Source organism: Bos javanicus, chromosome 5 (assembly GCF_032452875.1).
Source record: "Bos javanicus breed banteng chromosome 5, ARS-OSU_banteng_1.0, whole genome shotgun sequence".
NCBI lineage: Eukaryota > Metazoa > Chordata > Mammalia > Artiodactyla > Bovidae > Bos > Bos javanicus.
The window spans coordinates 69,081,052-69,103,643 of record NC_083872.1 but is presented as its reverse complement, the minus strand read 5'-3'; the positions used below and the strand labels follow the sequence as shown (position 1 = coordinate 69,103,643).

The 22,592-nt window shown below is 41.8% G+C and overlaps 1 protein-coding gene across 1 annotated transcript in view; it reads left to right on the top strand.

Moving 5' to 3' along the window:
- Positions 1-22,592, top strand: part of ALDH1L2 (aldehyde dehydrogenase 1 family member L2) — a 62,792-nt gene that overhangs the window by 21,123 nt on the left and 19,077 nt on the right. Inside the window, exons 5-15 of the mRNA XM_061417149.1 lie at positions 1,511-1,612; positions 3,111-3,200; positions 5,596-5,730; positions 7,150-7,275; positions 8,046-8,137; positions 10,776-10,923; positions 15,393-15,512; positions 16,130-16,257; positions 17,923-18,073; positions 21,664-21,734; positions 21,816-21,921. Coding sequence (XP_061273133.1) covers positions 1,511-1,612; positions 3,111-3,200; positions 5,596-5,730; positions 7,150-7,275; positions 8,046-8,137; positions 10,776-10,923; positions 15,393-15,512; positions 16,130-16,257; positions 17,923-18,073; positions 21,664-21,734; positions 21,816-21,921 — 1,269 coding nt within the window. The remainder of the gene's footprint in view (positions 1-1,510; positions 1,613-3,110; positions 3,201-5,595; positions 5,731-7,149; positions 7,276-8,045; positions 8,138-10,775; positions 10,924-15,392; positions 15,513-16,129; positions 16,258-17,922; positions 18,074-21,663; positions 21,735-21,815; positions 21,922-22,592) is intronic.

The window sequence follows — 22,592 nt, the reverse complement described above, 5'->3', positions numbered from 1 at the left end:
CCCCGGAGGCCAAGAATCCCGGCGTCTTTCATGGTTCAGTAACAACCTTTCATCTTGGGGTTCGTCCGGGATTCTTCAGGACAAGGTAAGGATGCTTGGAGCTCTAGTTCTTTGTTCTCCTAGCAAACACGTTTTCTGCTGTACTTTACTAACTCTACAGTATGCTTGTGTGAATGAATACACTCCTTGAGCAAAACAAATGAGGAGGAGCCCTGCTCTGAGGTTCTGCAGTGACCTCATATGGCTTATGGCAGAAACCTATCGGGGGTTTATACCGACCTGCCAATGCCAAGAGGCACCCAACGTATCCTTCAGGGACCGACCAGAAATGGGCAAAGAGTGTGGACTGAACTCTCCTTTCTCAGTCAAACTTTCCAGTTTCTTTGACCATTTCATAAGTCCTTGGGAATTAGAACTACTAACCTGTCAGATCACAGACTTTCAAGGGACTTGTGATCTATGCTGTTACTGTGTACTGTTACTTAGGACCCCAACTTGGATTGGTAGTCAGGAAGCGCCTAGCCTTGCTAGGAGTCAAAAGTTCAGAAGCTAGATGGAGCATCTCTGAGGTTAAAGGTTACTCAGATTGGAAGTGCAATGGGTTTCTTCCGTTGGTAATGCTAGCTCTTAGTGGGCCAGAGGAGGCTTTCCAGTGGCTTTTGTCCCAACTCCTTAGATATTCTTTCTATGGAATCTGTGGGAATGAAATGGAAGGACTGGCCCTAATAACTCGAGGACAAAAATCAATTTTTCCTCACTGGCCAGCCCTTCACCATCTCTTTTGCTATTGCTTATTCTGGTGTGGTGATGCTTGGAAGAAACATCTCAGTTTTATGTTCATACTGGTCTTATTGTGGTCAGGAATATACTCAGGTTGTGCCTAATGTTTCCCCCAGCAGTCTTAGCTTGGGAGGCATTCCGGAAGGTTACTGATTGCACCTCAGGTGGCATCAGAGGCAAGCAAGGTTTTAATGGTGAGGAACTGGACATCAGTCTAGGATGTCATCAGGTCTACCCCTGGTGCATCTCTGCCCTGCCTCGGTGGTAGAACTGGGAGGGACGAGTACAGCGCCTGCATCAGTAAGGGACAGACTAAGTCCGACCAAGGAAGGGAAGCTTTGGTGTAAAGTCTGTCTACACCCCCATGTAGATCAGGGAGGGATGCCTCCGGTAGAGAGATGGTCTGCTGGTTGCTTCTTTCTCTCTTACAGATGGGGGCTAACAATTCCAGACCCCTAGCTCCTCCTTGAGAACCCCAGACCCCTCTGTCCTTGGGGAACCCCGGACTTCTTATCAACCTGCCTAGGAATTGACTCTCTCACCTGGGAAGCCCCACCTAACACACTGCCTGGTACAATTATGGATTCAAAGAAATGGTAGTTATTTTATCAAAGTCTGACTCTCTGGACAGATTTATATGTAGTAATTCTGTTAAACAGAAACTTCAGTTAAACAGACCATGTCATTGTTGACCACTGGACTCTAACACCGGTAACATGTTTGGCTTTAGGTGGAAGCTGTCCAACTCATAGCTGATGGTAAAGCTCCTCGCATTCCCCAGTCAGAAGAAGGAGCAACATATGAAGGTATCCAGAAAAAGGAAAATGCTAAGGTATTTATATCAACTCAGTTACGCATCTCAGAATTCACTGTCCCCCACCTTCGAGCAGTTCTCAGTGTACCATTTCCTCAGTGAAAGGAAAATCTCCAAGCCCCCTGCCCTATCCCTACCCATGTGCCGGGGACCAGCCCCAGCTGATCCAGGGTATTCGAAGGAGAGACGGCCTAGGCAACTATTTATATGCTAATTAGAGATATAGAGAACAATAGAATGAGGATAGCTCAGTAGGAAAATTCAGTGGAGAAAAGAAGCTGAGTAGCTTGGTTTACGCGGGAGACCAATAAAACTTCAAGACAAGAAGTTTGCACCACTTACGTAGGCCGCAGGCGCCCTCTCGAATAGCGGAAGGTGTCTCACCCTAGACTCCTTCTCGAGTGGGTCTTAGAAGCCCAGGCATAATTAGTAAGCGTGGTGGGTTCCGCGCTCCAGATGGAGACTCAGCTGGAAGTTAAAGGGAAGAATGACATGGGGAGACCAAGCGCTGGTGAACAAGGCCCGTAGCTTTATTTTTAACAGGGGCTTTTATACCCTAAGTTACACATAGAGGATAATAGGGGATGCAAAGTCAGCAGTCTTTGGTTCTTATCAAAAACCAAGGTTTCTTTCCTGCAAATGTATCGTATACAAATGGTTTAGGTGATTTACATCATCTTCTGGCCAGAAGGCCTACTAACATTTTATGACTCTTGACAAGGACTTATCAACAAAGACTTACTTTCTCTAAGAGTAATTATTTCAAGGTTTGGCACCATCTTCCAAAGATAAAATTGCATTCCTATAGGGCGGATGTGTAATGGGTTTACAACAAAGAAAGAATTTATTACCTTAAGGGTCTAAAGTTACTAACACCAAGGCCACTACTTATTTTTTCTATATACCAACTATTAATTAATACACATTCAAGGATACAATTCAGGGGATGTGAAAACTTGGCAACAAGCATTGACTCATCAATGAAATCCTTTACTAGTTTATTCTGACAGTTTTTAACTCTCTGAGAGGCTCTAAGCTATTTGAATATCTTAAGCTTCCCATGCCTCTCGAGGCTGGGAGACTGTAAACAATCGTATGCATAGCTGCAGGAGTCCGGGTAAACTTGTCAGGCGAGTTAGAGAGCCATCAGAGGGGTTTGGATTTAAACACTCCTAATTGCCCAGGAACTTTATTAATTGGAGTTGTAAGTTAACTCTTTGACACAGAGAGAGAGAGATGGTGGTAGGGGACAGCCCCCAGTAAAGTCAGAGGTGAGAGCACAAAGCAATAAAGTAGGCAGACTCTGGTTTTTTGGGGGAAAATGCTCGAGAATATCCGGGGGGACTCCTGAGGCTCGATCCCGCCTTTGCGTATGCCGAGCCTCCTTCCTCATGACCTTTGTCACGAGTGGAATGCCTCACCGGCTCCCCGCACCCATGTCTGCCACTGATGAAGAGAAATGTTTCTACTGCCTTTGAGACTTGAGAAGTTCAACCTGTGCTTTGCACATTCCTAGATCTCTTGGAATCAGTCTGCTGAAGCTTTACATAACTGGATCCGAGGTCATGATAAAGTCCCTGGAGCTTGGGCAGAGATAAATGGACAGGTATGTTCTAGGGGCCCAATGTTTTCTTTCGGCATGTGACCTTTGTAAGAGGCATTACTCATGAGTCTAGGCTTCCCCTGGTTCTTCCTTTGCTTGTGAGGAGAGTTTGTGTTCTAGGTACACGTGACCAACTAAAGGAGTTTAGGTACACTGGCCAGCTAAAAGAGCCTAGGTACACATGGTCATGTGGTCCATTTTTTACTCCACACATATGGAGCATTTGATGTGAGGCAGACACTAGGCACAGCCTCTGCTCTCAGGGAGACTGCAGTTTTATGGAGAAAGCAGGGAAATGAATAAGCACTCACAAGACAGTAAGACAAACGCTGTAACTGAGGTCCAGGCTCAGGTATCTTAGGAAAGGCTTCCTAGAAAAGTTGTTTGGCTTGCACTTCAAGAAGAGGTCAACAAGTAGAGAATGAGACACAGAGTTAAAGACCAGAGGTAGGAGAGCATGTTACCCAGACAGGAACTTGCAGTAGAGTTCAGAGAAGCTGGGGCCTCAAATGTGAGGACTGGGAGTGAGAGGATGGGGAAGAGATGCTGCAGGGGTGGTGGGCAGGGGCAGGAAAAGCCTTCTGATACCTGGGGAAACTCCACTCAACTCAGCTTCTCCAGCTTCGCCTCCTCTAGGAAGTCTCCTGACCTCATACTCCCAGCCTGGCAGGACTGGGTATCCGTTTTCTCCTTTCCAGTAATGCCCTGCCTAGCTCTGACTCAGCATATTGTCTATTGTAAGCATTTCTTTATGTATCTATCCCTCTACCCACCATAGACTGGGAGCCCCTCAAGGGCAAGGGCATCATGCTGTTGTCTTGATAGTCTCAGCCCTTCAGCTGGGTCCTCAGTGCATATTAGATATCAATAAAACTATATGGGATCAGTGAAGAACCAAAGGTGGAAGTCCAGTGCCATGGTTAAGAGTAAGGAATTGGAGGGTACTACGCTAAGTGAAATAAATCAGAGAAAGACAAATGCCATATGATATCACTTATATATGGAATCTAAAAAATACAACAAAGTAGTGAATATAATAAGAAATAAACAGACTCCAAATATAGAGAACAAACTAGTGGTTACCAGTGGGGAGAGGGAAGAGGGGAGGAGCAAGACAGGAGTAGGGAATTGAGAGGTACAAATTATTATGTATAAAGTAAGCTACAAGTACATATTGTACTTCAATAAAACATTTTGTCATGGACATCCTTATACAAATGTACTCTTGATTACATGAGGAATACTGGATATACATCTTGGACTACAGTGACATCATATAGCATATGAATATGTTTTATCACAATTGATAATGCCTTGTTTTTCAAAGCAGTTATACTCACAGACACACCAAAAGTGTGGGATCTGAAGCCAGAATGTTTCCAGTAAAATTCTGGCATTGCCTCTATTTGCTGTATAACCATGGGCAGGCTACTTAACCATTGAGTACCTTGGTTTCCTTGTTGCAGAATGAGACTAATAATAGTGCCTCCCTCATTGGTTTGGGGTTGTTGTAAAGATGCAATGAGTTAATACATGTTAATTCATCTAAGAACTTAGTCCCTGACATAGAATAAATATTCAATAAATATTAAATAATAGAGTTGTCAATAAATGGTAGCTAATGACTATGGAATTATAAGAGAATTATATAAGAATTATATATGGAATTATATAAGAATCTGCCTACCAATGTAGAAGACGTAAGAGACACAGGTTCAATCCTTGGGTTGGCTCCTGTATTCTTGCCTGGGAAATCCCATGGACAAAGGAGCCTGGCAGGCTACAGTCCATGAGGTCACAGAGAGTCAGACACGACTGAGTGACTGAGCACACACGCAAGCATAGAATTATAGTAATTATTATAATAACAATAACAAGTCAATTAATATCCAGTTCTCTTAGTTCCAGTCTGGATCCGGTCTTGTTTCCATGAGCTGGCCCACAAAGCTTCCTGCACCTCCGTCACACATTCCACTGCAATGCAATAGTCTGTTTACTACTCTGCACCTGCCTCCCTGAGCCCACATCAATACCTCCACTTCCCACAAAAACCCTACCTTCAGGCTGCAAAGTCTGTGAGAGCTTTCATGTCATTCACTTGTGTGTCAATGCAAATAAATGATACATGTATACTTGCATCCCCTGGATGTGGGGCGTTTTTCAACTCTTCAGTCATACCCTCACAGACTATCTCTTGCTTTGTGTCATTCCGATAGGTGCTTGATATAGTCTCTTACACTGGCAGTGGGAGGTCCCTCATTTTGGCATAAATGAGAATGTCAGCTGTTTTTTTTTTTGTTTTTTTGTTTTTTTTTTTGCAGAGCATGCTGCTTTCATACACCCTTATAAACAGCCTTCATTTCCTCCTTTCACAACTTGGGTTTGGTCTCTTTACTAGGTGGTCACTTTCTATGGCTCGTCATTGCTGAATAGCTCCGTCCCTCCTGGAGAACCACTGGAAATTAAAGGTGCTGAGAAGCCTGGTCTTGTTACCAAAAATGGACTTGTTCTTTTCGGTAACGATGGAAAAGCAGTGAGTGTTCAATAGGGTTACCTATAAAATCACTTTGGTGGTTTCCTTCAATTACCCAAGCTCTTGAGGGAGTCTGGCAGGGCAGACTCCCAGGACAATCTGGCTGTGCAGTGGGATATAGGAGGTTTAAGATGTCTGTGGCCCATTTCTCTCTGGGGATGAGCTGGCTTTATGTGCCTTGATTGAGAACCAGGCATCTCAGGATGGACCCACAGGACCTGCATGGCCTGCTCCGTGATACAGTAGAAAGAGCTTAGCGTTTGGTCAGGAGCCAGGGTGTGAATCCCTGCTCTGTCACTCACTGGTGTGAGCAGGATGCCTCTCCCTCTGAGGCTCCGTTTCTCCGTCTACAGAACGGAGAGCGTGGTCTGGTCTGGGAGGATCAGGTGGTGTGAGCCGCCTCAGATGGTCCTCCCTTTGCCAATAGGGAGATGCCCATCTGCACTGCCTGCACTTGGGAGCATGAACTCTGGCCCTCGGTGGGCTCTTGGGCAGGTGCCCAGTGAGCAAAACAAAAGGGAATTTGCAGCTCACAGATACCTTGTCCTGGCTCACAGGATACATCAGTTATTAAGATGGTAGGCCTCAGAGTCCAGCTAGTCCTGGGTTGTAACCTCAGCTCTGTCTTGCTTTGAGGCACTGGGCAAATTACTAAACCTCACTGAGCCTTCATTTGCTTATCAGTAAAATGGGGAAAATAAGGACATTATCCCCATTCTCTGCATCTGTCAGGATTTAGGAGACTGAATAAGATACTCAGCATATACGCACTTAGCACTGTGCATGCTGCAGACTAAGAGTTCAGAAGATGGTAGTAGAGGCAGTAATAGTGCTATTAGTAGTAGTGGTACTCATTGTCAGCTTTAGACCCAATTCCTGTATGCAAGTGTCAATTTTAGGGGTGTTTATCATCCATTTTGAGATATATCTACCCCTGGACTTAACTTTCTCCTCTCTGCAGCCATAACTGAAATACCATTTCAGCCCTTTTACACATAGTAGGTAGTGCTTTTAATCCATATTTTCCTATTTGCCAAGTAAGCTGGTCCTTATACTCACATACAGAGAAGGCAATGGCAAGCCACTCCAGTACTCTTGCCTAGAAAATCCCATGGATGGAGGAGCCTGGTGGGCTACAGTCCATGGAGTCACTACGAGTCGGTCACAACTGAATGAATTCACTTTCACTTTTCACTTTCACGCAATGGAGAAGGAAATGGCAACCCACTCCAGTGTTCTTGCCTGGAGAATCCCAGGGACGGCAGAGCCTGGTGGGCTGCTGTCTATGGGGTCGCACAGAGTCGGACACAAGTGAAGCGACTTAGCAGCATACTCACATAAGACTCTTTCTCACACCAATCTCACTTTTGAATTGTCCTAATTCTCAATTCTTCTGCTTGTTTTGTCTTTATTTTACAGCTGATGGTGAGAAATCTGCAGTTTGAAGATGGAAAAATGATTCCTGCCTCTCAGTACTTTTCATCGGGTGAGATGTCAATGGTGGAACTCACAGCCGAAGAGGTGAAGGTGGCGGAGACCATCAAGGTGAACATGTGAAGTTTTTAAAGTTCCTTGTCTTGGAACAATTCTTGTAACCATTTTTGTAACTCGTACCATTAATCCTCAAAGGAGTTGGGATGAAACTTTTATTTCCTCTTTTTTTGTATTAGTTGCAAAAGGAAATCAATGCCAAATTTTATATGCACATTTATTTCTCATTCATATAAGTAATCCAAGGCAGTTCTAGGTTTGCATGGGGGTAAAGTGGGAATATGAGGGTTAGGGGTGGAGTCAAGCAAGAACCCAGGCTCTGCTATCTTCAAGGACCTGCTGGGTGTTATCTCCATCCCAGACAGCCAGGAAGAGCAAAAGAGCACAGAAAATTGTGTGACAAAGGTTTTGCATGGGCCACGATTGACAGTGTTATTGTTGTTTAGTCGCTAAGTCATGCCTGACTCTTTTGCAACCCCGTGGACTGTAGCCCACCAGGCTCCTGTGTCCATGGGATTTCCCAGGCAAGAATGCTGGAGCGGGTTGCCATTTCCTTCGCCAGGGGATCTTCCCAATCCAGAGATTGAACCCACATCTCCTGCATTGGCAGGTGGATCTTTTTAACCACTGAGCCACTAGAGAAGCAAGATTGACAGCACAGGTCACTTACATTCATATTCACTGGCTAGAAGTTGGTCAAACGGCCCTCTCTAATTGAAGAGATGCTGAGACATGTAAAGAAGTAGGTTTCGTGAGAAGCTAGCTGGTCTCTGCCAGTGTTCTACATGGCAGCTCCCTCATAAAGTTTCCCTCATGTCGTGTAGGTCATCTGGGCTGGAATTTTGAGCAATGTCCCTGCTATTGAAGATTCAACAGACTTCTTTAAATCTGGAGCAAGCTCAATGGATGTTGCCAGGTAAAACCACCACCTTAGTGACTCACACCCCTGCACCAGGGATTTTCACTTTGACCTTGAAAATCGAATCTAAATCCTTTGTACTAGATCTCATCACTCTATCATACCCATCTATTATATTTCTCTTTCCTTCATCTTTCTTTGCTTGTTTCCATGGTCAAATACATGTATTTGTTCTCTTTTCTTTGTTGCTAACTATGAGTGTTTTCATATTGACTATACACCTAGAAAACCACCCTACTAATTGTTTATTTCACTTAAAAATATGTCTTCATATTTCACATTTCTTCAAATTTCTCATATTTCCGATTCTCCTCCAATTGGATTTGGGAAGCTCTGAGTGGAGAATGTTAATTGGAATTTTCCTATATAATTGCATCTAAAAGGATATCTAACATTGATTATGCTTACCCCAAATCTTTTTTCCTAACTCCCCAAGTTACCCAGTATGGTATATCTAGAATGAGGAGTATCAGACTTCTTGCAAGAGTAAGGGTAGTCACTCTATAGTCAGAATTTCTCTGCAGAAGTTTGCAATAGGTAGAAAGGGCTAGAGGACTAGAAAGCCACCCTCTATGGCATGAAGAGCAGACCAGGATCCTAATAATGGAGAGTCTTGTAGAGGTGCTTTTCCTTTGAGGGCCACCGTATGGCTTTTTACTAAATAAACAAGGTAAAAGTCTTCATGTTGACAAAGCAAGTGTTCTTGATGAATATTCTGTTCATGTATTCATTCATGTATTTTTTAAAATAATTTTTATTGGAGTATAGTTAACTTTCAGTGCTGTTATTTTCTGCTATATAGCAAAGTGAATCAGTTACACATTGTTGACTAAAAAATACAGTCGCAACCTGAAAGTAGAGAGTTATTTTATTTCGTGGGAATGTTTAGGACTCTGAGCCCAGGAGACAGCATCTCAGTAGCTCTGAGAAAACTGCTCCAAGGAGGCAGGAGGGGAAGTCTGGCTATATACAAGTATGCAACAAGGGGAGCAGGCCATCTGAACGTCAAAAATCAGGTATCCGAGCTAAGGAATTTGGCATTCTGTGTATGGGGAGATGCACGCCTCTGGGCTCGCTGAATTCATTCCTTTCACATGCAGCTCAGCTACCTGGGCACAATCCTGTTTCCCTGTTCACCTTGCTTCTTGCACCCCCCAGCTCCTCAACAATCCCCATGGGGGTGGCAGCATCTGCTGGATCTCAGTTTTGGGAGCCCTTATTCACATTTGGAGGCCAGAAATCACTGATAGCTATGACATTTTTTAGGAGAAGGCAATGGCACCCCTTTCCAGTACTCTTGCCTGAAAAATCCCATGGACGGAAGAGCCTGGTAGGCTGCAGTCCATGGGGTCGCTAAGAGTCGGACACAACTGAGCAACTTCACTTTCACTTTTCACTTTCTGCATTGGAGAAGGAAATAGCAACCCACTCCAGTGTTCTTACCTGGAGAACCCTAGGGACGGGGGAGCCTGGTGGGCTGCCATCTATGGGGTCTCACAGAGTTGGACATGACTGAAGCGACTTAGCAGCAGCATGACATTTTTTGTTTATTGAAATGGCAGGAGATATTTTCATTTCACACATGCACATATGTTCACTCTTGTTTAGATTTTATACTCATATAGGTCACTACAGAGCATTGGGTAGAGTTCCTTGTGCTATACAGTAGGTTCTTCTTATTAGTTATCTATCTTATATACGTGTGTGTGTGTGTACACACTCAGTTGTGGTCCAACTTTTTCTGGCCCCATAGACAGTAGCCCATCAGGCTCCTCTGTCCATGGAATTTTCCAGGCAAGAACACTGGAGTGGGTTGCCATTTTGTATTCCAGGGGATCTTCCTGACCCAGGGACAAACCCACGTCTCCTGCATCTCCTGCACTGGCAGGCAGATTCTTTGCTAACTACACTGCTTGGGAAGGTTCTGTTTAGTACCCACCTTAGCCATGTGGGCTTTCCTGGTGGCTCAGAGGGTAAAGAATCCGCCTGCAGTATAGGAGATGAGGGTTCGATCCCTGGGTTGGGAAGATCCCCTGAAGAAGGGTATGGCTACCCCTTCCAGTATTCTTGCCTGGGTAATTCCATGGATGGAGGAGCCTGGCTGGCTACAGTCCATGGGGTCCCAAAGAGTTGAACACAACTGAGCAACTAAAACTTTCACTTAGCCATGTAATACAAACAAATGTTTGTTTTATTCTTACACCGGATCCAGAGAAAACAGTCTATGATGTGACTTTGGTCTCTCATAATTATCACAGTTCAGAACTTTTCTTTATTCCTTATTCCTTGAGTACTTTTGAAAGGATAGAAACTGATTTTATGTGCCCTTTATCACCTGCTGTGTGCTGTGCTTAGTCGCTCAGCGAAGAGTGGTGTCTAACTCTTCTCTCGAAAGTAATGAAAATATCTTTGCTTCAGTTTCTTGTATTAAAAAAAATTGCCACTGTCTTTTGAGAAAGCTTTAACAGTTTTTTCCTCTCAATCTCATTAATTTCTCTTACTAATATAGACGATCTCATGGACTATAAATAAGTATGTTACATACGTCCTACTTCAAAGCAACCTAAATGTAATCATACAGTCCTCGAAACTCTTTAAAAAAATGTAAGTAATGTGAGCTGGTTTTTCTTTTCAGACTGGTTGAAGAGATAAGACAGAAGTGTGGAGGGCTTCAGTTACAGAATGAGGATGTTTATATGGCCACCAAATTTGAAGACTTCATCCAAAAGGTCGTGAGGAAACTGAGAGGAGAGGATCAGGAAGCAGAGCTGGTGGTGGATTATGTAAGCCTGTCCGTGGTGTTGAAAAGCTACATGGTTAAGACCTTCATGCTATAGAAGAATGCTGTGCCTTTCATGCTTTTACATTTACAACTTTCTTAAAATGACAGTTTTGAGATTATAATTCAGATACCATACATTTCACCTTTTAAAAAATGTACAATTCATTGTTTTTTAGTATATTCACTGAGTTGTGCAACCATGACCTCGATCTGATTATGGAACTTTTTTTTTTTTTAACCTCCCCCAAAGAAACTCCATATCCACTGGCATTCATGCTCTCCTCTCCTGGGCCCTGGCACCAGGAAACCACCAATTTACTTTCTGTTTCTATGGATTTGCCTATTTGAGACATTTCATACACGTGAAATTAGGCGATAAGTGGCCTTTTGCAGCTGGATTCTTTCACTCAGCCTAATGTGTTCAAGGTTCATCGACATTCTAGAGTAGATTATCACTTTATCCCTTTTCCTGGCCAAGCAATAGTCCCTCATGTGGATAACTATGTTTTATTTATCCTTTCCTCGGTTGGTGTACATTTGAGTTGTTTCTGCTTTTTGGCTATTATAAGTTACGCTGCTATGAAAATTCACGTAGGATTGGCCAAAAAGTTCATTTGTGTTTTTGGTAAGATGTAACAGAAAAACCTGAATGGACTTTTTGGCCAATATAAGTTTTTGTGTGAACATATGTTCTCAATTCTCTTGGGTAAATATCTAGAAGTGGAATTGGTGAGTCATATGGGAGCTCTTGTGTTTAACTTTTTAGGAATGACCAGTCTGCTTTCCCAAGTGCCTAGACCATGTTACACTGCCACTAGCCATGTAGGAAGCTTCTGATTTCTCGTGTCCTTGCCAGCATATGCTGTTGTCTGGTTTTTTCTATTTCAGCTGTCCTAGTGGGTGTGAAGTAGTATCTCACTGCGGTTTTGCTTTACATTTTCCTAATGACTAGTGATACACATCTTTTCATGTGCTTATTGGCCATTTGTATATATTCTTTGGAGAAATATCTGCTCAACTCCTTTGTTGTTTGGCTGTACCAGGTGGCTTGTGGGGTCTTAGTTTCTCAACCAGGGATGGAACCCGAGCCCCTGGCCGTGAGAATGCCTAGTCCTAACCACTGGACCACCAGGGAAGTCCCTCAAACCCTTCACCTGTTTTTTTAATTGGGATATTTATCTTTTTAATTTTTTAGTTGTAAATGACCTTAGTATATTTTAAATAGTAGCCCCTAATCAGATACATTATTTGTAAATATTTTCTCCCATTCTGTGGGTTTTCTTTTCACTTTTTTGATAGTATCCTTTAACACACACAAGTTTCAAAATGTGATTAAGTTTGATTAATCTGTTTGTGCTTTGGCCACTTGTGCTTCTATAAGTCTTGATTTATGCCTCTTTCTCTCCTCTCTTCCTCCTTACTGCTCTTTTTTGTTAAATGGATATTGTCTAGTATGCCCTTTTAATCTCATTGTTTCTTTTGCTACATACTTTTAGTTATTTCCTTAGTGGCTGAGGATTCCTAGAGACGTTTTTCTTAAAACATTCTTGCCCAGATTAATACCAGTTTAATACTAATAGTGTAGAAAAAATCTGTTGTAGTATAGCTCTGCTCCCTACCCACTTACCTGTGCTATTATTGTCATACAAATACCTCTTTATACAGTATAAGCCCATCAACATAGTCTTATAATTATCGCTTTATGCAGTTTTCTTTTAAATCAGATAGGAGAAGAAAGGAGTTTAAAATAAACATTACATTTATATTGACTTATGTTTACCTTTGTTGGTGTTCTTTATCTTTTCAGGTAGATTTAAGTCACTGTCTTGTGTTCTTTCATTCTGTCAATGACACCTTTTAGTCTTTTTCGAAAGGCAATGTGCTAGCAATGAAGTATCTTAGTTTTTGTTCGTTTGAGAATGACTTAATTTGTCCTTTGTTCTTGAAGGATATTCTTGCTGTATATGGAATTTTTGGTTGACATTCTCTTTCTTTCAGCACTTTTAATATATAATCTTATTGCTTTCTGGCCTCTGTAGTTTCCGAGGATAAGTCATCTGTTAATTTTATTGAGGATCACTTTCACGTGATGAGTTGCTTCTTCTCCCTTGCTGCTTTCAAGATTCCCTTTTTGTCTTTGTCTTTTGACCATTTTATCATGATGTGTTTAGGATGGATCTCTTTGAGATTTGTCTACTTGAAGTTTACTGAGCTTCCTGGATGTGCAGATTAGTTTTTTAAAATAAAATTTGGGATATTTTCTGCCATTATTTCTTCAAATATTCATTCTACCCCTTCATCCCTCTCCCCTCATTCTGAGACTCTCTTTATGCACATGTTAGTACATTTGATAGTGTCCTGCAGGCTTCTAAGGCTATATTCATTTTTTAAATTATTTTTCTTTCCTATTTTCACACTGGATGTCTCTATTGACCCATTGTTTGGTTTTCTATTTCTTTCTTCTGCCTGCTTGACTCTCCTGTTGAACCCCTCTAATGACTTTTAAAATTTCAGTTATTGCTCATTGCTTTTTATGGTTAAGTAGTATTCCTTTGTAGGTTATATATATATATATTTTTTTTTGTATAGTAAAATATTATATAAATATATATATATATATCTCACATCTTCATACATTGATGGACATTTAGGTTGTTTGCTTGTCTTGGCTATTGTAAATTGTGCTGCTATGAACACTGTAGTGTATGTTATCTTTTCATAATTAGAGTTTTGTCTGGACATATGCCTAGGACTAGGATTGCTGGATGATATGATACTGTTGCAGGAAGGGGACACCTTCCAGGGCCTGAAACTGGGCTCTTGTCTAACACTGGAAATGAATTGTCCGAGGAGACACATGTGCTGACAAAGCAAGAGATTTTATTGGGAAAGGGTGCCCAGATGGAGGGCAGTAGGGTAAGGGAACCCAGGAGAACTGCTCTGCCACATGGCTTGCAGTCTCAGGTTTTATGGTGATGGGATTAGTTTCCAGGTTGTCTTTAACCAATCATCTGACTTAGAGTCCTTCCTGGTGGTGCACGCCTTGTTCAGCCAAGATGCATGCCAGAGAGAAGGATTCTAGGAGGTGGTTGGACATGTGGTGTCTCCTTTTGACCTTTCCTGAACTCTTTCGGTTGGTGGAGGCTTATTAGTTCTGTGTTCCTTACTGAGACCACCTGTTATAAAACAACTCATGCAAATTGTTACTATGGTGCCTGGCCAGGGTGGGCGGTTTCAATCAGTGTGCTTCCCCTAACAATACTACTTTTAGTTTTTTAAGGAACCTCCAGCACCCGACTCCAGTACTCTTGTCTGGAAAATCCCATGGATGGAGGAGCCTGGTGGGCTACAGTCCATGGCGTCGCTGAGAGTCGGACATGACTGAGCGACTTCACTTTCACTTTTCACTCTTATGAATTGGAGAAAGAAATGGCAACCCACTCCAGAGTTCTTGCCTTGAGAATCCCAGGGACAGGGGAGCCTGATGGGCTGCCGTCTATGGGATCGCACAGAGTCAGACACGACTGAAGCGACTTAGCAGCAGCAGCAGCATACCATTTCCTGTAGTGGCTATACCAATTTACTTCCCACCAACAATGTAGGAGGGTTCCCTTTTCTCCACACCCTCTCCAACATTTGTTATTTGTAGACTTTTTAATGATGGCCATTCTGACCAGTGTGAGGTGGTACCTCACTGTAGTTTGGATTTGCATTTCTCTAATAATTAGTGATGATGAGCAGCAAACTACGCGTTTGCTATTTTTTTGTTTCTTTTCTAAGCATCCTCAATTTCTCTATATAAAATAATTTCTTAAATCATTAAATTTTCTCTTTAATACCTTTAATTGAAGTGAGATTTTATGCCAATAGTTCTCTTTCACATATATTATTTTAATTATGTCTCTTAATGATTGTATGAGGCAGGTATATTATCATTTTATTGTTGAAACAAACCGAGATTTATAGAGGTTAATGGACGAATATAAATTCACTTGCCAGCTAATAGTACAGACTACAATTTAAGCAGCACATATGTAAGAGGAGGAGACTGAAAATGGGGAAGGAGACTGGAAAGAAAACTTAAAATGTCACCAGTATGAAAGTAAAGAGTGTTGATGGGCAATTTCAAAAATTTGCGTGACAGCAATGGCTGAACTCCACCAGTGGTGCCACTAGATGGCGGTGTTTCCATTATCTGGAGATCTTCTGAGTCATCTTTCATCTCAATGAGGAAGAGACAGATCTTTACAATGCCCGACTCAGACCACTTTGGTCGTCACAGAAGCTGACCTCCTGTCTCAATGGCCACTCTAAGCATCATAAGGCCTAACTATTACATCTGCTTGTCTCTTCTGAACAGTAAGCACTGGAGTCCCACTGACAACTTTTCTGTCTGCATTAGTGAATAAGCTTCTTTTTTGCGTAAATATAGAAATCTGTTGATTTTATTAATGTAACTCTCTCTCTTAGGTTTCAAAGGAGATCAATGACATGACAGTAAAAATGCCATATCAGTGTTTCATAAATGGACAGTTCACAGATGCTGAAGATGGACAGACTTATGATACTATCAACCCAACAGATGGATCTGTGAGTTGTGATTTAGTGTGTGTAGTAACCACTGATCATGGATTTTTTTTTCATTTATACACCATTATAAAACAGTCTTAAGAATTACTTATTCTATTACTCTGTCTCTCTATTATTCTGTTACTCTGTCTGAGCACTTAATATAAATGTACTTCATGTATTCTTTTAAACTATTCAGCTCTGGTTCTGGCTGCTGTTATCTACTGTAACTTACTTTTAAGAATGAATATTTATGATGAATTTAGATGGGTCACTATACCTATATACATACAGAGGTACAATTCCACATGGAGCTGTATATGTGAGAAAAATCTCAGAATTTGCAAGCTCATGGTGAGAAATTCAGCGTTCCTTAGGCGGGAGAAGAAATAGGTACAGTTTCCTACATGTGTCTTCTCATAGTGTAGTGTGAATGAGAAGTACTGAATTTTAGGCTCACAATTTTCGTGTTAAAATGGTTTCTTTTTCTTTACTATATTACCAGAAGTTTACTGTAAGTATTGATTTTCCATCATCAAAACTCTTTGAATTTTATGGCATAATATTAATCTCAAGAAAAAGTTGTATATCTCTCTATAAAAATAGTCTATAACCTATGTTTTCTTACCTTGAAATAGACGATATGCAAAGTATCCTATGCCTCTTTGGTGGATGTTGATAAAGCAGTAGCAGCAGCAAAAGATGCTTTTGAAAACGGTGAATGGGGAAGAATGAATGCACGAGACAGAGGAAGATTGATGTATCGGTATGATTTTTTTAAGAGTACGAGTCTGAGGACTTCCCTGGTGGTCCAGTGGCTAAGATTTCACGCTCCCAATGCAGAGGGCCCAGGTTTGATCCCTGGTCAGGGAACTAGATCCCACATGCTACAACTGAAGATCCTGTATGCTGCAGCTAAGACCTGGTGCAGCCAAATAAATAAAAATTAAAAAAAAAAAAAAAAAAGAGCACAAGTCTGTGGCCTTTGGATACTAACATTGCCAAGATTTAAAAAAATTTTTCAAGACTTTCTATTATGCACCTATTAGATAGCATATCTTTTGTTACTTCCATCATATAAACTCCCACATATGGGAGTTCCTGATTTTTGTATTTTTGCTTGTTTCAGTCACCATCCCTGTATGAGCAGTTTAGTAAAGGACTACTTATTTGTAAAGATGTAAGCAAGGTCAAGGGAATCCAGCAAAGGATAATGAAGCACTCAGGCTGGGGGGGTAAAACAGGGAAACTGCTCTTACTGCAAGGCCTAATGGGACAGAGGAAGGAGCTGTTACTAGAATCTGGCAAGATCTGTGGCTGCAGGAGGAGACCACACCCGTGGGTTTCAGTGGAAGGACACAGCAGCTACCGCTGCCGATCCACAGCCCACCAGTCAGCCACCCCCAGACCACTTTATCCTCCAAGTGGTCTCCTGGGGCTGCCTCCCACTGGCCTGTCATTAGCCAAGTCCAGTGAGAGAGCCCGGAAGCCTGTGATGTAATCTGTAAAAGTCATCCTCCAGGGGTCACAGAGCAGGGCGGAGACTGGATTACAAGCAGCACATGGAGAACATCCAGCACCCTGCTGTTTCCACAGAGAAATTTTAAATCTACTTGATGTGTAAGGAGTAGAAACAAGGAGGAAAAACATGAAGGCTTGGAAAGGGTGTTATAAATTGTTAGCTGAGTATGCCAAGCGTAATTAGATTCAATCCCAGATTCAGTTTTCTGCTTACTAAATGACAAATAGCTGATCTTGCTCAAAAGATCTCCTAGAGCAGGATCTGGAAGAAATATTAGGGAGGAAGGTTTCAAGCCTGACCTGGAATGGTCTGAAAGAAACGGGTCAGAACCATGAAAGGAAGGAAGGAAGGAAAACAAATGGAAGAGGTAGACACAAAAGATGAATTTTGACTATTTCATAGTCATTAGTCAGTTTCTAGGTATCTTTCCACAGAAACCAGACAAACAGAAGCCTGTTGTGGTGTTTATAGTTCATTCCATGTATTTCTGTCTTGTCCTTTTCAGCCAGTGTTGGAAATATTTCTACACCAACCAGAAATCCTCAGGTGTTCGTGGGTTCTCCAGGGGTGTGGGTCGCCCTCTAACATCTCCCAGTGTATTCAGGAACTATCCACGTTCCCACTGTGTTCTGTCACTGATCTCCTTGGCTGACTGTGACTCCATCACTCTTACTTCTTATGCGTCTATAATGCGAACGATACAGACTTCCAACACCCTCTGCCTCTTCATGATAACTCTTAAATTGTTCATGCAATTATTAGTTCAATGCCTGTCTTCCCTATGAGACCACGTTCTCCATGAGGACGGAGACCTGGTCCATTTGTGTGAATTCTCAGCCCTTAGGAGGACGCCTTTTACACAGTAGAGACTCAATATCTGTTGAATGGATTTCTTTCACTGGCCAACAGACTTGCAGACCTAATGGAAGAGAAACAAGAAGAACTGGCAACCATCGAAGCCCTCGATTCAGGGGCTGTCTACACCTTGGCTCTGAAGACTCACATTGGAATGTCTGTGCAAACATTCAGATACTTTGCTGGCTGGTGTGACAAAATTCAGGTAAGTGCAAAATGTTGTTTGTTTCCGTAGAGATCATTCCTAGAGGAAAATGGACGAATGTTTGTTAGTTTATAAAGACCCCTTGTCAGAGTCACCACTTCCGTTGGTTTTCTCATCTGATCCTCATAACAGTTATCTGAGGTAGGTAGATAGTTGTCAACTCTTATTACAGGTGAAGAAACTGAGGCTTGAGGACAATGAATGACTTACCTATGGTCACATAGTAAGTAGAGCTAGGATTTGAACTCAAGATTTTTCTGAGCTTGAAATCTAATATTGTTCTTTGTTTTGTACTATAATATCTCTTGAGAGCATCTAATAGTCTTGTTGGCATATAGACAGAAGCTTGATATCATGGAGGAATTGAAGACTCAAATACCTAAGGAGGTCAGAGAGCTAACATAGTTGGGCTATGCAGACTGGTTATAAGAAAAATTTCTTAAAAACGTAAATTTGATAAAAATGTCAATTTCCTTCTTCTTACAAGAAAATAAATAGCACATGTGTGATGATAAATGGCAACTACACTTGGCTTTGGTATTGAGATATAGAAGAGAAATAGGGCTTGCAGCAAACAGCAGAATGCATGCCACTTCTGGTCTCATGGTAACCACTGAAGCACCAGCCATCACAGCCACATTCCTAGAAGCCAGGAGTAAGTGGGAAAGAGGGAGAAAGGTAAAAGGACTTTAAGAAACATTCCCATCCTCCCTACACTTTGTGTTTGTATCTCCCATTGGCTGTCTCTATCTGCTAAGGATACTGGGAAAGTTTTTTCTGGTCACATTGCTGTACCATCATTTTTATAGAATCAGAGAGACCACCTGGTTCCAGGCCTCATCCTTGCCACTTACTAGCAGTTGTTGTTATTTACCTCTCTCAGCCTTACTTTCCTCATCTGTAAAATGGTCATGATAATCCATACCTTGCAAACTACGTTATGAGAATTAGAAATGAGTGTTTATATACTACAAGTGTTTATATATACAGAATTAAAGTCTGTACTATAGTAGGTCTTGCACATAAGTGTAGTTTTTATTATTGTTCAGCTACAAAGTCATAAGTATTTAGTAAGAGCAATTTAAGTCCATCCTTTATTCTCAATTATGAAATCCAAATAGTTCTGAAACCTGAAAATTGATTTGTTTGATTGACTCAAACTCATTTGGTGCCAAAATCTTACCCAAACCAACATGAGTCTATAAGTTTTATTCATCTTCAGTTCAGTTCAGTTCAGTCCCTCAGTTGTGTCCGACTCTTCGCGACCCCATGAATCGCAGCACGCCAGGCCTCCCTGTCCATCATCAACTCCCGGAGTTCACTCAGACTCACGTCCATCGAGTCAGTGATGCCATCCAGCCATCTCATCCTCTGTCGTCCCCTTCTCCTCCTGCCCCTAATCCCTCCCAGCATCAGAGTCTTTTCCAATGAGTCAACTCTTTGCATGAGGTGGCCAAAGTACTGGAGTTTCAGCTTCAGCATCATTCCTTCCAAAGAAATCCCAGGGCTGATCTCTTTCAGAATGGACTGGTTGGATCTCCTTGCAGTCCAAGGGACTCTCAAGAGTCTTCTCCAACACCACAGTTCAAAAGCATCAATTCTTCGGCACTCAGCCTTCTTCACAGTCCAACTCTCATATCCATACATGACCACAGGAAAAACCATAGCCTTGACTAGATGGACCTTTGTTGGCAAAGTAATGTCTCTGCTTTTGAATACGCTATCTATGTTGGTCATAACTTTCCTTCCAAAGAGTAAGCGTCTTTTAATTTCATGGCTGCAATCACCATCTGCAGTGATTTTGGAGCCCAAAAAAATAAAGTCTGACACTGTTTCCATTGTTTCCCCATCTATTTCCCATGAAGTGATGGGACCGGATGCCATGATCTTCGTTTTCTGAATGTTGAGCTTTAAGCCAACTTCTTCATTCTCCACTTTCACTTTCATCAAGAGGCTTTTTAGTTCCTCTTCACTTTCTGCCATAAGGGTGGTGTCATCTGCATACCTGAGGTTATTGATATTTCTCCCGGCAATCTTGACTCCAGCTTTAGAGTGAATACTCATAGTTCACTGAATAAGTGTTCAGTGGGTTGCCTTTCCCTTCTCCAGGGGATCTTCCCAATCCAAGGATCAAACCTAGGTCTCCTGCATTGCAGGTAGATTCTTTACCATCTGAATCACCAGAGAAGCCCAAGATGACTGGAGTGGGTAGCCTATTCCTTCTCCAGAGGATCTTCCTGACCAAGGAATCAAACCAGGGTCTCCTGCATTGCAGGTGGATTCTTTACTAGCTGAGCTACCAGGAAAGCCCTGGATAAATACTAATATGCTTGATTATGGGAGGCAACCCCAAACATTAATGGGGGTTATAGATATTATAACATTATATAAGGTATTGTTTATGCATTATATTATGTTTCTAAAGTCAAATTCTGAATCCCAAAGCACACCTGACCCTAGGGTTTCAGATGAGAGATTATACACTTGTATTAGTAACAGCAATAATATTTTATGTGGCAAAACAGATGGATAGTTTCAGTTAAAGATTACTGCCAAAAATCAGTTGGGATCAAATTTAGCTGCATATAATAGAAAACCCAACCAAAGAGTCTTTTTATCTCACTTTCAAGGAGTCCAAGAGCAGGCAATCAAGACTAGTCTGAGACAGGAAGATTCCTTCTCTCTCTTTGCCAGGCCATCCTTAGTACCATGTGACTGCTACCGTCACGGCTGCCTCTTGGTGTCATGATAGCCACTGCAGCACCAGCCTTTTTAGCAACATTCTGGAAGGAAGAATGAAGAAGTGAGGGAATAGGTAAAACAGCACTTGTTTTAGCTGAGTCAGCCTACTTTAAAGAGTGTTCCCCTTCCAGTGCATTGTACTTACATCTTCCATTAATCATCACCATTTGCTATGGAAACTGGGGAACATAGTACTTTACCTGGCACATTGCCATCCCCATTATTAACCAAGGGTTTCTGTTACTAAGAACAGAGGGGAGAATAGATATTGGGCAGGCAATTAACATTCTCTGCCATGCCCAGAAATTGGGAATGGAGATGATCAAATTAGAATTATGTGTTTTTTTTCTCCTGTGTCTTAGTTCTTTTGAGAAGGGCATAGCAGTTCCTTTTTAGGTGTGGCTATGTTTCTTATAAATTGAACACTGCTTCTTTTCTCAAACTGTTGATTTTGTATTGGGATATAGCTGATTACCAATGTTGTGGTAGTTTCAGGTGAACAGCTAAAGGACTCAGCCATGTACAGGTATCCATTCTCCCCCAAATTCCCCTCCCATCCAGGCTGACACATAACATTGAATAGAGTTCCATGTGAACACTGCTTTTTTTAATATCAGCTAAGAGAAAGTAAGAGAGGCAGATAGAAAATGGATTCATTGAGATTAAATTTACTCATTTAAATTAATAAAGTAGGAACTTCCCTGGCAGTCTAGTGGTTAAAACTCCATGCTTCCAGTGCGGTGGGTGCAAGTTTGATCCCTGGTTGGGGAACTGAGATCCCACATGCTGCATGGCAAAGAAAAAAAAATGAAATTAGTAAAGTAGTATCAACCTTTTTTATTCTTTAGGGTTCTACAATTCCCATCAACCAGGCCCGTCCAAACCGCAATCTGACCTTTACCAAGAAGGAGCCACTTGGGTAAGACAAGGAGAGTGCCTCTGAGTGGCGTGTGTTAAGTTAGTTTGAGGGGACTGAGGCTGTCTCTTTCTCCTCTTGCAGAGTCTGTGCCATTATCATCCCCTGGAATTACCCGCTGATGATGCTGGCATGGAAGAGTGCCGCGTGTCTGGCAGCAGGCAACACCTTAGTGCTCAAGCCGGCGCAGGTAAGACACGCGAGGCCAGGTGTGGCATCTACCCCTCCCACAGACGTACGTTGACAAATATTATTTCTTGAAAAAAATGGGATCATATATTACACCATCTTTTCATATATCCTGGGCATCTTTTCATATTAGTAAATATTCATTTTTAATAGCTACCCAAAATGGGGATTCCAGACTTTAGAACATCCACGAGAATGGAAGCAGCATAGTGTATGTCAGTGAAATCCCCTGAATTTCTACAAACCAGTTCAGTGCTTGCAAAATGCCACATGCCCCGAACTGAGGGAGTTATTTAGAGTAGTTATGAAATAGCAAAAGAAGTTTTATGCAGGCATTCAAATTTTAATTGTCAAAAATATTGTAAAGTTATTTACAATAAGATGTGGGAAAAGCATGCAAATAATGTACATAATTGTAGCTGTTTGAAATATATATGTATGTGTAAAACAGGAAGTTAGTTTAAAAATAAATGATAGAGTTCTCAAAAACATCTTTTCAATGCTAGAGTAGCTTTTCAAGAAAAAAAAAAACGTAGCAAACTTAACACCTGGCTAAGCATTTCCTCCAGACAGTGCACAGGAGTGGACATTCTGAGGTACCCAAGTTGGTGGGGAAAGCTTGGTCTCTATTCAAGAAGAGTCTACAGTTTGTTACCTATTATTTTTTTATTT